The sequence below is a fragment of the Terrapene carolina genome, unplaced genomic scaffold (assembly GCF_002925995.2).
Source record: "Terrapene carolina triunguis isolate 2854851 unplaced genomic scaffold, T_m_triunguis-2.0 Scaffold68, whole genome shotgun sequence".
NCBI classification, from domain to species: domain Eukaryota; kingdom Metazoa; phylum Chordata; order Testudines; family Emydidae; genus Terrapene; species Terrapene triunguis.
Window position 1 is genome coordinate 24,151,590 of NW_020664419.1, and position 15,559 is coordinate 24,167,148.

The window sequence follows — 15,559 nt, forward strand, 5'->3', positions numbered from 1 at the left end:
TTGTGCATTAATATCCCTTTTCTTATTCTTCATGTTTTGTCTTATGCTTTGCAGCAGAAATTGTTCTTGTTGAGATTGTGCCCCCGGGGTGCTGCCAGGATGTAGGAGTATTTGGACAGTCCGTCAGTGGGGCTTTCTATAAGCCTGGATGCTTTTTGGAGATAGTAAATAGATCAGTTCTTTGGGTGGGACGAATCTCAGTGCAGACCTGGTGTGGGTGGGTAGTCCCATCCCCAGGGAGGCCCTCTTCTGGAAGTTGTCAGACCCATTGTAAGTAGGATTTGGGAATGAGTTTGTGGGTTTTGTTTTTTAAGAAAATCAATTTGGGGGCCTAGGAAAAGATGAGAAAATACCTTAATATATCTTCTTGAATATTAGAGACCTCTCTTGATAGTAATTTTTTTATTAGGTAATAAGAATTTAAGCCTCATTTTTTTTTTTTTAGATATTTTACTATTAGTTCAGTTATACTTGTGTAGAAACTAATAAAACACAGCAAGTGGACCCCATTGATGCTCACACAGGAGTTGCAGAGGCAGAGTGCATGAATCTGTTGATATATCTTCCCGTCTGTGGATTTTTCTTCAGTATTTAATAATTCATTTATTTGTTTTCCAATGCTCTGTTCGCAATATCACAATGCCTCAGGCTGAGTCAACTCAGTTAGTGGGGCAACCCTTAAAAAAAAAATGGAGTTCCCCCTCGACCCACTTGTCCAGGCATGGGACTGTTTTATTGCAGTTGAGTGGGTAGTTTACTTGAGTAGTGTGCGGTTATAGAGTTGTTGTTTTTTTTTAACCCAAACTGTAGCAAAGATCATTTTAAAATGTTGAGGAAGGTGCTTCTGGTTTAAGAACAGCTATACATTATTTTTTTACCAATACTGCAAATTATGTCTTCTCCCCAAAATGGCTAACATCATTACACACAGAATTTGTAAGAATGACCTTGTTCTGCAGGATAGATTGGAGTGGTGCATCATAAAGGATACGGGCAAGCAGAATTGGGAAGCTGAGAATCTGGCAGCTGTCATCATTTTTTTATTGAAAGATACAGAACCTGAAACATTAGGGTTTTTTGTCTACTGGTTAAATGGACTAAGCAAGAAAGTCTAATGCATTACAAATTGTCTGGGGACCTGGTTGTAAATGAAGATTTTCCTTTCCTTACAGCAGGTTGTCATTTTGAACAATGTCAACTCTGTAGAGGAAAGAGATTAAATGTATTGTTTTATTAGAAGCTGAATTCTCTCTCGATATATATTTGTGTGTGGATATCAAGTACTTGATTATATGAGGATTGCTTTAAAATAACGTGTATATAAAACTGCTTGTGTTTATAGAATTAGCAATGTGCCATTTGACTTTGTAGATTGTGATGTATTAAAGGCCAGCTTTCTTCAAGTTCACATCTTCAAAAATCATGTCTTATTTAAGATACCTTACTATGTATATGAGTGCATAGCTTTACATAATCATATGATTGTCTTTCTGCATTCATCTGCTTTCAACAATATTACATGTGTTTCAAAGACTGTCCTTTGTCATTTGCTTTAGAATTTTTAAAAACATTCTAGCACCTCAAAAACTTTAAATCAACTATACATTGATTTTTATGTCCTTTATAATATTGGGTGCAAGTTCAATGTTGTCTGTAATACACAATATCAAGACTTGACCTTTGTGGACCTAACTGGTTTTCCCCCTCTTCAGGAAGAATTTAAAATGGGCTGTCATCACCTATTGCTTGTAACATTTAATAATCAGTTAGAGCTGCACAGGTGGACAATAGAGAAATAATGAAGTATGGACTCAAGTGCTAAATTCAGTCAATTCTCATTTCTTATAGCCTGACTCCAACAGATACTTATTCAGCTGGGATTTTTTGTCCATTATGTTGCCATGCCATATTAGGGCTGGGTCAAATCCAAAAGTTCTATACTAATAAGGCTTCCACACACCAATGCCTGAACTTTGGTGGCTTGTGGTTTGGTTTTGCAAAACTAGGGCTGTCAAGCGATTAAAAAAATTAATCGTGATTAATCACGCTGTTAAACAATAACAGAATACCATTTATTTAAATTATTTTTTCTAAATTTTCAAATATATTGATTTCAATTTCAACACAGAATACAGTATACAGTGCTCACTTTATATTTATTTTTTATTACAATTATTTGCACTTTTTTTTAGTATTTTTCAATTCACCTAGTACAAGTACTTAGTGCAATCTCTTTATCATGAAAGTTGAACTTACAAATGTAGAATTATGTACAAAAAACCCCGCATTCAAAAATAAAACAATGTAAACTTTAGAGCCTACAAGTCCAGTCAGTCCTGCTTCTTGTTTACAATGTCACCTGTTGTAGCCGGCTTTGCAAGATATTTACATACCAGATGCGCTAAAGATTCACGTCCCTTGATGCTTCAGCCACCATTCCAGAGGACGTGTCCATGCTGATGACGAGTTCTGCTCGATAACAATCCAAAGCAGTGCAGACCGACACGTTCATTTTCACCATCTGAGTCAGATGCCACCAGCAGAAGGTTGATTTTCTTTTTTGGTGCTTTGGGTTCTGTAGTTTCCACATCAGAGTGTTGCTCATTTAAGACTTCTGAAATCATGCCCCACACCTCATCCCTTTCAGATTTTGGAAGACACTTCAGATTCTTAAATCTTGGGTCGAGTGCTGTAGCTTTCTTTAGAAATTTCACATCGGTATCTTCTTTGCATTTTGTCAGATTTGCAGTGAAAGTGTTCTTAAAACGAACATGTGCTGGGTCATCATCTGAGACTGCTATACCATGAAATATATGGCAGAATATGGGTAAAACAGAGCAGGAGACATACAATTCTCCCCCAAGGAGTTCGGTGACAAATTTAATTAATGCATTATTTTTTTAACGAGCGTCATCAGCATGGAAGCATATTCCTCTGGAACAATAGCCGAAGCATGAAGAGGCATATGAATCTTTAGCGCATCTGGCACGTAAGTATCTTGCGACGCCAGCTACAACAGTGCAATGCAAACACCTGTTCTCACTTTCAGGTGACATTGTAATTAAGAAGTGGACAGCATTATCTCCTGTAAATTTAAACAAACTGGTTTCTCTCAGCGATTGGCTGAACAACAAGTAGCACTAAGTGGACTTGTAGGCTCTAAAGTTTTAGATTGTTTTGTTTTTGAGTGCAGTTATGTAACCAAGAAAACTACATTTGTAAGTTGCACTTTCATGATAAAGAGATTGCACTACAGTACTTGTATGAGGTGAATTGAAAAATACTATTTCTTTTGTTTGTCATTTTTACAGTGCAAGTATTTGTAATAAAAAATAATATAAAGTGAGCACTGTACACTTTGTATTCTGTGTTGTAATTGAAATAGATATATTTGAAAATGTAGAAAGACATCCAAAAATATTTAATAAATTTCAGTTGGTATTCTATTGTTTAACAGTGTGATTAATCATGATTAATTTTTTTAATCGCGATTAATTTTTTTTTTAGTTAAATGCATAAGTTAACTGCGATTAATCAAAGTCCTATGCAAAACACAAACTGCCTTGGTTTGCTCACCACAGAAATGAGATGAAATAGAAACCTTTAATCCAAACTCTGTACCCAACCTCTGAAACTTCAGTGGTTCAGATAAGTGCTTAAAATCTAGTGAAGACAGATGAAACAAGGGGGTGCAACAAACAGCTGGAAGGAACGTGGAGAGTGGATAAAGGGAACAATCATGAGAATGTGTTTGTATAGGCCATGTATGTGCACACCAACATGGTTTCAAGTTGATTATTTTTCTTTTTAAATAATAAACGAAACAGAAAATAAGTATCAGAAGTCTGTACCTAATTGTTAACAGCTGGCAATTTCCTGTAGACATCATAGTAGAATTGAATCTTAAGGAGAAAAGAGTAGAGGCTTTTATGTACTACTGCATGGGCTGAAATTCTGGTCCCATTGAAGTCAATGTGAGTTTTATCTTAGGCCTGATCTACAATGGGGTGGGGGAGGATCAATCTAAGTTATGCAACTTCAGCTGCGTGAATAATGTAGCTGAAGTCGACGTACTTAGATCGACTTACCGTGGTGTCTTCACTGCGGTGAGTCGACTGCTGCCGCTCCCCCATCGATTGCTGCCCGCCGATCCGGTGGGTAGTGTAGACATACCCATAGACTTCAGTAGGCCAGGATTTCACCTCTGGGGTCCATTTCCTTTGTATAGAAGAAAACATGAAGATGGTTGTAGGAGACTTGACAAATGAACAAGGGAGGCAAAGCACCACTGGATGAACAGGCAGCAGTAAGAGCAATGCAGTAAGTTACAAGAGTGGGTAAGTAAAGAGAGGCTAAGTCAGGGGTGGCCAACCTGTGGCTCCGGAGCCACATGTGGCTCTTCAGATGTTAATATGCAGCTCCTTGTATAGGCACCAACTCGGGGGCTGGAACTACAGACGCCAACTTTCCAATGTGCCGGGGGGAAGCTCACTGCTCAACCCCTGGCTCTGCCACAGGCCCTGCCCCCACTCCACCCCTTCCTGACCCCCTCCCCAGAGCCTACCGTGCTCTCGCTTCCCCCCCCCCCGCTCCAAGCCTCCTGCATGCCACGAAATAGCTGATCGGGAGGTGCAGGGAGGGAGGGGCAGGTGCTGATCGGCAGGGCTGCTGGTGGGTCGGAGGCGCTGGGAGCGGGGTGGGGGAGCTGATGAGGGGCTGCTGACGTATTACTGTGGCTCTTTGGCAATGTACATTGGTAAATTCTGGCTCCTTCTCAGGTTCAGGTTGGCCACCCTTGGACTAAGTGAAGGGCTATAAAGATGAGGAGCCAGATGCTTGTGTTGAGGTGATGGGGAAGGGCAGCCACTGTAGGGACTGAAAGGGCCTAAATGTTTCATATCTTAATTTCATGTGAACATGCTATAATTTCATTTATAAAGAAACTCTATACTACTGCAAGGTACATTTGCACTGAATGCTTAGCCATAGGTTGTTTGCTGGAAATAAGAACTCTTTGCTGTCCGAAACATAAAATAACAGAACCATTTCAGAGGCTGGAAGGCTGGGGCATTAAAGTAATGAGGAGGCATTTAATGCAAACTACAAAGGTGAGCTTTGACATTTTGTTTGGCGATTGCTGTGTCAAAACCTGAAGAGCGGTTATGTATTTGAAGGAGTTTTTGAATGACTGAATAATCAATTCTTCAGTCAGTGCAGGTTAACAAAAGAAAATGAAGATGGAAGAGCTTGTGCAAAATAAACTGCATATTTTGTTGAAATATTTAACAGCTCACCAAAACTTTAAAAACAAGCATACAAGACATGCATTTGATTAAACTTGGGCAAACATGTGCACGGCTTCCTTATTTTTTAATTGTGCCCATTTTAACTGACACCTCTAATTGTTATGTTTCCTGGATAAATGTTGATTTTTTCTGATAAAGAAATAGAAATTATACCAGCTTCCTGTGGTATCTCTCAAGGTTCTACAGGAACTTTTTTTTGAAAGAAAATTGCTTTTTTAAATACAAACAAGTATTAAAATAAGATAGAGAACAGGGATCAGGAACCTAGGCCCATCACTGTAAATAAATAAATAAAAAAGTGTTAGTTGGCACTTGAGCTAGTGTGCAATACCAGCTTCTGAGCCTTCACACAACAAAACAGATACTTCAGAAGCAAACCAAATACATGAACCGAGCAAGATAAAACAAGCAGAAAATTGGTGGCAGGCTAATAGTATGGCTGTGACCCCGATTAATGTGCTGTTAGTAAATGCTATATGATTAATGATGACAGATGAATCCTAAACCCGAGTCCTATCCTAAATTATACTTACTAAATGAATGGTTAGTGTCAACATTGCTAATGTCAGCTGTCAACAGTAGTAGTATCAGAGTTTGTTCCTGATGCTGAACTTCTGGAGTCCAAAGGAAGAGGAGCCATTACTGCTGCTCTCAAAAGACATCTGTCCTGCTTCTCCCGTTGCTGTGTCTGCATTCATTAGGATTGCCATTGTTGCTCTTTTACAACACTGAAACCTCACATTTTTTATTTCTTCATTTCATCTGTGGGGGGGGGGTAGAGGCTCCCGAACCTCCTCCAGACACCACTTCGTTTCTAAAGTCCTTGTCCCTAGTTCGTAGCATAGGTGGGGTTCTCTGAGCCAGGGGTTCTCAACCTTTTTCTTTTTCTTTCCAAGGCGCCCCCCCCCCCCCAAACATGCTATAAAAACTCCACGGCCCACCTGTGCCACAACAACTTTTTCTGCATATAAAAGCCAGGGCCAGCATTAGGGGGTAAGAAGCAGGGCAATTGCCCGGTGCCCCATGCCACAGGGGGTCCTGCAAAGCTAAGTTGCTCAGGCTTCGGCTTCAGCCCCAGGTTGCAGGACTTGGAGCCCCAGGCTTTAGCCCCAGGTGTTGGGGGCTTCGGCTTTCTGCCCTAGGCCCCAGCAGGTCTAATGCCAGCCCTGCTTAGCAGACCCCCTGAAACCTGCACGTGGCCTCCCAGTGGGCCCCAGATCTCTGGTTGAGAACCACTGCTCTAAGCAAAACAAACAGGCAAAAGAAAGGTCCTTTCCTTTCTCTCTCACTTATGAGAGAGGGAAATGCAAGTGAAAGCAAAGACAGGGAAAGGTGGCCTGTCTCTCAGACAGTCTTTCTCGGTTCAGCTCTCTGGGCTTGGTCCATCAGTGAGTCTGTATCTATTCCCCTCCTGTTTGGTGTCCTGCTTTGCAGCTGGTCTGTGCAGTTTTGGGGCAGTGAGGCCTGCAACTGTCTCCCTCTTGGCTGATCCATCTTTGTGATGCAGCAGCCCTTCTCCTGTTCACCACCCCTTCCTGTGGCAGGTTTTCCCTTTTTAAGCTCCCTCCACCTGTAGGCAGAGCAAGCCTTTCAGGTGCGCCTCGTTAATGCTGAACAGGTTCAGAAGAACTCGTTAGTCTCCTCTCCACCAGAACAAGGGTGTGTCCCTTCACATCATCCCTTCTTCCTTGCTCTTGGTCATCTCTCATCCTTCAAATATTTAAATATTGAAAAAGAGCTAAATTCCAAACACTCAGTGCTCTCCCATAACAAAATTACAACTGGAATTACAACTGGCAAATGCAATTTAAACACATACTCCAAAATCAATTATTAGGTTTTGTTCGTCAATTTTCAATAACAATTTTACCCGAAGTGTTTGAGACATTTAAAATAAATGAGATAAACAGGGCAATGCTTAAGTGAAGTTTGGATAATGGGAGTTTTGGTTAAATAGAGATGTGATGTATTTCTCCTGAGTTTTTCATTGACTTTTCCTCTTTCGATGCCAACACAACTATCCTCCCTTTTCCAATGCACAAAAATGTTGTTTATCACAAGGGTCAAGGACCAGTGACCCTACAAGTTAATGTAATGATTGATGTTCTTTTCTTCCCCCTTGTGAATTGTGATCCATTGTTTTCCTTGTCAGTGAGCAAGCAGCTGGAGTTTTTGTTTTGTGTTTTTTGCTGCTGAAAAACTTCTTGCCATGAAATGGCACTGAATGTATTTGTGTGGCTCTATTTAAAGCACTTCGAAAGGTTATGAAATCTCTCAGCAGCGTGTTCTCTCCTTGAGGATAAAGACCATTCTCCACTTCACTTTAGCTAAAACATGTTTAACTTTTTAACACTGAGGGTGATTAACCATTCGAACAAACTACCAAAGGAAGTAGTGGATTCTCCATCTCTTGGAAGACTTCAAATCAAGACTTGGATGCCTTTCTGGAAGCTATGCATTAGCCAAACACAAGCTACTGGGCTCAGTAGAGGGGTAACTGGGTGAAATTCTGTGGCCTGTCATACGGGAGGTCAGACTAGATGATCTAATGGTCCCTTCTGGCCTTAAACTGTATGACTTAATCTGTGATCTAAGCAAAGGTCAAATCAGTGGTGGTACTTACATTTGACTCTTGTTCATTTTACAGGTACTACAGTGCAACCATTTTGCAGATGTCGGGGGTTCAAGATGACAGTCTTGCAATCTGGCTGGCTGCAGTGACAGCATTTACAAACTTCCTTTTCACACTAGTGGGAGTCTGGCTTGTTGAAAAAGTGGGCCGCCGGAAACTTACGCTTGGTAGCCTAACAGGTGAGAGATTACTTGGGGAATACTGTTAGATTCTAATGAAGGTGAACAAAATGAAAATAAGGCTCTGAATTCTACTTTGATCAACACGATCTTCTAAAGAAAAGTAAAATAAACGACTGACTATTTTGCCTGCACACACACACACACAGATAAAATGTGTGTGTGTGTGTGTGTGTTTAAGTACATTAAACTGAAGTACACAGGGCCCTTTAAGAATGAAAACAATGTGCAGCGAGGCACTAAGAACGAAAGCAATTTTTAAATTTATCATAAGGAGTATATTTGTTCAGCTGCAATTTCTGCTTCAGGGCACAGTTGACAATAATAGGTATACCCCTTTAAGACTTTAATTTAGGAGCAATCAAATGTGCCTAACTTCACAGCTGGTTAGTTTTTAAGTATATAATATGGCATATGTAATTTTTAGCAACTAAAGTGAATTTGTAACGTTTTGTCAGAAATTATTACGGAAAGCAAAAAGACATATTGTTGCTGTGTTCTTTTAAAAAGAGAAGAATGCTGTTCTGTTCATTGCCCCTCCAAATATGAAATAGTAAAAGCATTATAGTTAATGGTTTAACATGAAGTGGCTAATCCAACATAGTAACATGAGAAACTAAAGTGTAAAATTCTGAATGCCTTATGTGACCGACCCAGACCAGTGGGGTACAGGAGTCTGGTAGAGGGCAAATATACTGGTCACTGGATGAGTAGTTTTCTGTTCCCTGAGTGACCAGAGCAGGGGCTGCACTAGCGTAATCAGGAACCTGCTAGAACCAGTTAAGGCAGGCAGGCTAATTAGGACTCCAGGAGCCAATTAAGAAGAAGCTTCTAGAATCAATTAAGGCAGGCTAATCAGGGCACCTGGGTTTTAAAAAGGAGCTCACTTCAGTTTGTGGTGTGAGTGTGAGGAGCTGGGAGCAAGAGGCGCAAGGAGCTGAGAGTGAGAGGGTGTGCTGAGAGTGAGAGAGTGAGAGAGCGTTATCAGACACCAGGAGGAAGGTCCTGTGGTGAGAATAAGGAAGGTGTTTGGAGGAGGCCATGGGGAAGTAGCCCAGGGAGTTGTAGCTGTCATGCAGTTGTTACAGGAGGCACTATAGACAGCTGCAGTCCACAGGGCCCTGGGCTGGAACCCGGAGTAGAGGGCAGGCCCGGGTTCCCCCCAAACCTCCCAATTGACCTGGACTGTGGGTTCTCCCAGAGGGGAAGGTCTCTGGGCTGTTCCCCAACCCACGTGGTGAATCTCTGAAGCAAGAAAATCCGCCAATAAGCGCAGGACCCACCAAGATAGAGGAGGAACTTTGCCACTCTTATGAATTTTAGCCATTAGCTAAGCATTCTTGTATAATGGCATTAACATCACACTTAAACTCAATCAACACAGTCACTTCTAGGAAGGTGATATAGGCAGAGCTAGTAGCACTGTCTATAGTTAATGTAGCCCAGCAGTTCTCATTATAAGACCTTGTTTTCATTTGCTTATATCTTTACCTGACTGTTTGGCCTGAAATTTTCCATGCCAAGTTTCTGCCTCAGGTTGAGTGGTCTGGTTTTGTTTTGGAAAGTTTCAACTAAAAGAGTTCTGCCATTTCAGAGAACGAGATTAGGGAAACATACTTTGTTTTGCCCATTTAAAAAAAATTGTATAACTGTGTAGTTGAGAAGTTCTCCTACCTCCATTGTTGGCCCAGAAACATGACATTTGACAGTGGTGGTCTCTGTATCGGGGATCTAAACATCTCAAGAGTAAAATAACTTACTAGTTCATTTAAAAACTGATTTGCCAGAGTGGAACACCAATATATTTGGACAAAATTCTCAACCAATAGCACCTAAGCTGCATCTGGGGGGTTTTCGCCTTCCTCTGCAGCGTGGGGCACGGGTCACTTGCTGGAAGATTCTCTGCACCTTGAAGTCTTCAAACCATGATTTGAGGACTTCAATGGCTCAGACATAGGTTTGATAGAGGAGTGGGTGGGTGAGATTCTGTGGCCTGCATTGTGCAGGAGGTCAGACTAGTTGATCATAATGGTCCCTTCTGACCTTAAAGTCTATGGTTCTGTGATCTGCAAAATTTGGCCTCATTCATGTTGCCTACAAAACATGCATTTGTGTGTGGTAACTGAGCGTGTTGGTATGCACAGTTACCCAATTTGTACATTAAAACATGTAATTTTGAGCAAATTTGGTATGTTCAACTTACAATAGGTACCCACATTTAAAATAATGTCTTTTAAGTGCAGATTTTGACAACTTGAATCTTCTTATACTTGATTCAACAGCAGAAGGGTTGAAACTTGACAGAGATAATTTGGATAAAAGAGAGCAATCATCGTTAACCATCTACCAACTGAGGTCAGAGCCAGACTGTTACATGAAGTTATTTGCATCAATAGTATATAGTAACTTAGCTGCTCCCCACAGCAGGCAATTTAATGACATTGCAGGAGACAAAATGGTATGGGATAGCAGGGTACATTTCTTGCATTCTTGTGATCTTTAGTATTGTGTAAAAACCTGTATGAGCATAATTGGATACAGCAACGCTGAGAAAGTACTTCTTCAACTTTAGCTCAAGCAGATAAGTTTAAGTTTAAAATTGTAAATGCATGGGGAATGGTCTCCATGTTAGCAACCCTCTGTTGCAATCACTAGTTAATGTTGAATGACTCACTCATGTCTCTGCAACCTGCATCTTTTATTTTTCCATATCTCTCGACACATGGCTTATGCATCTGATCATGCTCCCCAGACGTGGAACTGATTTATCAAATCCACCTTTATTCTTTGGATTGAGTTGCTGATAGCTTTCATGCTGTTGACCTTTGTTTAGATTTCCTAGCAGATTAAAGCACACATCAAAATAATATGCACTTCATTGCTTGTGACTGAATCCAGACCAGGCCACTCGTTTAGTCCCCAAACTGTTTACTGTATATCACTCTTACAGCAATATATAACGTTGTGTGAATTTGTCTAGCTCTGTCATCTCATGCTATTTACTCAGTTGATAGTCATTCTTTTTCTGTGTGGTCTATCAAATGTTATAATGGGGCATGAACAAAAGCAGAACAAAGCAGAATTGTATTACTTTATTATTACTCCCAAAATACTTTAAGCCTATTTCTTGCAATAACGCAATACTAATCTTGTACTCTGTGTTAGGCATAGTGTATTTTTCAGTGTCTCAGTGCCAGAATTACAAACTGATCCTTTTGGGTCCTGACCATCAGGCTTTAGTCACTGCCTCTAGAATTTTTGGGCCCTTTGTGACCAGGCCCTCTGACTAATATATTCGAAGATCAATGATTTGAAAATGTTCATGCAAACATCTCTCACAAAGCAGTTTAGTAAAAGAGTAGATGGCCATTGTAGTAAAACCAGGACGAATACTGTAAGGAGTGTTTCGTTTTATGGTACTTAGATACAGAACAGAATTAGTATGTAAAGATGTCCTTTTCTAGGTCCCTTCTCTGTACTGGGTTGCCTTCTTTCAGTCATTTTAATTAGTGTTGTGTTTCTTTTAGTCATCTTTATACTGTGGCCTTTAAAAAAAGGAAAAATCCAATACTGACTCCCCTCGAGCTGAGACTGAGATCACATACCATCTCGAAATACTATTTAGAGCTTTTCGTGTGGTGCTTGGCTTTTAGGATTTGGTCGGGGGAGGCAGTGTTTTGTTTGTAAGTCACATATTCTATGATGATTTCATACTTGCATATCTGTTATTATTGTATTTTAATTGTCTGTGCAGCATACAGAGCACCTTAGCAGGAAGGATGCTTAATAAATAAACATTAGGTCCTATGTTGCTCTTTAGATCCTCTGGTGGGCAGTGTTTCAAATAGTTGGTTTTGTTTTGTTTGTAAGTGTGCATTTTTCACTCTGCTACTTTGAACTGCCTTTCAAGGGAATTGGGAAATCTTGAACTCTAAACCTGGTTACAACTGGTGCTGCCTCTGTGGGTAACCTGTCTGCTGTCACCTCTCAATATGTAAAATGAGGACAGTACTCACTGGCTGCATGGATATATGAAAGCTAAGCGCAAGAAAAACTTGAAAACTGCGCACAAATGTATGAAGTTATGAAAAGCACTGTATAAGTCATAAGTATTTTTTCTAAACATTACATAGGTGTAACAATATGCACATTAAGTACTGTCTTGTGGTAATGCCTTGACATTTATTGGACTAGCTATGGACTTTTTCCATTCTCTGCCAATGTTCTGTAAAGGAGTGTTTACCATTTGAAGCTTGGCATCTTCACTAGTTTCAAAGAGCTGGCAACATTTTAAAAAAATCCAGCCATGCTGATAGATCGCTGAAAAGTTACAAAAGTTACCATAGGCTTCTTTCTGCCAAAAACGGGGAGAAGACAGACAGAATTTTAACATGGTTGGCTGCTGACTCCACTTGGTTTCCAACTTCTGTTATATCTTGATGCCAGTTGTCTTTCTTTCCTTTGTTCTGTATCTTCAAAGGCTGTTCATTACATGTAAAATGTGGAGAGATTTTGAAGGGTGTAATGTCTGTTTTAGTTTTTTTTCCTCAGGCTTTGGCAGTCTGAAGACACTGTATTTGTACATATGACAAAATTTTAGCTTTATGTAATAGAGAGGACATTAAATATCTTCAGAATACTTAGTTTTTTAGCCTCAGTTAATGATATGCTGTATTGGTTTGTGTTAGCCAAAGGAAAACTTTCCACAGAATGAAATACTATATAATGCCTATATGTCAAATCTGAATATTTTCCTCCTCCTTTGGACAAGGGGTTAAGGGATGAAGGAAGATGTTTCCTTATTAGGTCAACCTCTCAAAAGATGAACAAAGCATATTTAAAATGAATATAAATTTGATGATAGTTCCCCATGTGAAACATGTCTCAAAATATTTGATGTTCTGGCTTATAGCATTTGGAAAGTACATTAAATCCAGGATGAAATCCAGCATGCCCAGAGAACTGTCGTCGTTGATGTAAATAGTCATAGCATCACAAAGCCAAATATAGAATAAATTGAAAATCCACATTTTTATTTTGATGATGGCTTCATAATTTCTCCAGAGATTTAGGCTTCCTGATTTGGCTTAAGCTTTTGGCATCAGAAAGAGATCTATCAGCATAAGTAAACTGCCTGTGTGTGCTCAAAAAAACACCCAATTAATGCACACACGTTCATGTTGGCAACATTGCTGGCAAATGCTGGTGCATGGTATTATAATACTAGAACAATATAATTATTAATACAATACATCAAACAAACACTCTTTGCTACACAGGACATTAGGAGAAGTAGTAGTAGTATTTTTCATATTTTGTAAATTGGTTTTCTCAAGAAACCTGTTTTTCTTAAAAAACATAAGAACCATATTATGGGTAGTTCTTTAAAGAATATCTGACTAAGTTTTTAATGCGTAAGCCAGGCACACACAAGTGTGTGTGTTTTTGAAAGTGCGAGTTGCGCTCTTCTTCTTAGATACAATTACATTCTGCCTGCAATACCTTTGTTCCCCATGCCGACTAAGCTGGGTAAAGTACTTTTCACTTATCCTGAACTGTCACATAGTGTTGTTGTGCACATCTAAACCTCTGCTGCATTCCACTTGTATGGTAGTGAAGTGGTTTGTGAATCTATCCCCATATGTTACAGAAGGACTTATTGTCTCTGCATAAATAAGGTCAAAGCTAGCTTCACATTATAAGTACTTTGTCGGATCCTTGGGTGAAGGTGTTAGATAAATCTGTAGTACAGCATACTGCATTACACATATAGACATATACAGATATTTTCTGTGTGTGAAATGTATGCATAGTTAAATAAAGGAATATATGAGGGTGTGGTAGAGTATAAAGATTTTATCGGCATGAATTTGGAATAGTCGCATTCCTCATGACTGGTGAAGCCATACGTGAGTTTTACAGACAGTTCCAAATTAGCTTTCAATAAAACCATCATGTATTTCTCTGTATGCCACCTATTTTAGAAAAAAAAAAAGCTGTAGGAGTGGCTTGGGGAGGTAGTTTTTAATTATAGGCACTAATTTTTGTATCCCTCCATCCTGACACCAAGTCCCTTTGTCACCATTAGTAGAACTATACAGGATTCAGAGGGAGCCATAAAACCCTCCAAAATTACCTTTAATTGCTTTTCTGTACCTAAAGATGTCACATTTTTAAGTTCTAATATCTGTGGCCTTTCCAGGACTAAAAATGAGTGCCGAGTTCTACTGGGAAGTTGAAAATCATGATCTCCCCTTTCCAATAGCATCAAGCTCTGCAGGGCTGCAAGATATCAGGCTTTGAAGTCACACTATTTTTATTTGGAGAAAAGCTTTAACTGGTGTAGGGTTGATTCTTGTGCATCCTGAGCCTTGAACAGGTGAAATCTGGAGGAGGAAAATCATTTTTTTCTGGTGGATTGATATTAAAAGTCTATTTAAAGTTGCTTAGGCTTTTAGAATTAGTCTTAGAGAGATGGATTATTGGGAAAAGGGCAGGAGTGCTGGTCAAAAGTGCATGATATCTTCATTCATCAAATGACTGAAGTTTATCATATTTCTTTGTAACTTATCACGATTATCAACTTCATATATGTAGTATGTAGAAAAATATGTATCTAAACACAAACATAATATAAAATATGATATCTGGATATACAGTGATTGAACTTACTAGAAGTAGATAGCACAGGATATACTACACAGTATGGTATTCTTCCCCAGTAGCAAAATAACCTATGTTAATTATTAGGACAAAGGTGAAGGCTGAGCAAGGTGTTATCAGTTTATATGGTCTAAAGTTTTGTGCCAGGAATGAACTATTTTTAATACATTGCATGTATCTTTTTTGCCTATGTCCTCCCCTTTTTGGTGTTACACATTGTGACAATAGATTCACAGAAAATTCAGGGGGCTCGAGTGGATTGGTAGAAAGAGGTTGATTCATAACAGCGGGTTTATATTTTTGGTAGCATTTCTACAAACTGAGCTCTGTGAAAAAAATCAAATTTATTTTCTTGTTTCTATATAACTAGGAATATTGTGCTGCAAAAGTGTGTTGCTATTGTCCTTCTTCCAGGTACGTCTGGATGTCTGGGAGCTAGGGACATATTGTGATTTACAAGCCACTGTTTAACTCTACTTTTTGAACATTTATTTCTGTTACTTAAGGGAATACGAGTTAATTCATACAGTCTTCAACTCTGTGTTTAAAAAAAACCAAACAACTGAGTAATTTAGTATCTGGATAATAAATCAGAAGCTGTTGAATTTAACACCAATCCCAACCCCCAAAATTATTTTTTTCTCAAGATCCTTATACAACAGATTAGCATAGTGGGGAAATACTGTGCTAAGCTCATATAAATTGAGTGTCTTCTTTTTTCCAGACCTAGGTCTATGCAGCAAAGAATTATTTTGAGTATTTTGAAGTAAAATCTTTTT

General features: G+C 39.4%; 1 protein-coding gene across 1 annotated transcript in view; it reads left to right on the forward strand.

The window, feature by feature from the left end:
• The window catches only part of SLC2A13 (solute carrier family 2 member 13), a 331,334-nt gene that overhangs the window by 216,093 nt on the left and 99,682 nt on the right, over positions 1-15,559 (forward strand). Inside the window, exon 5 of the mRNA XM_024216061.2 lies at positions 7,954-8,117. Within this exon, the coding sequence (XP_024071829.1) occupies positions 7,954-8,117 (164 nt within the window). The remainder of the gene's footprint in view (positions 1-7,953; positions 8,118-15,559) is intronic.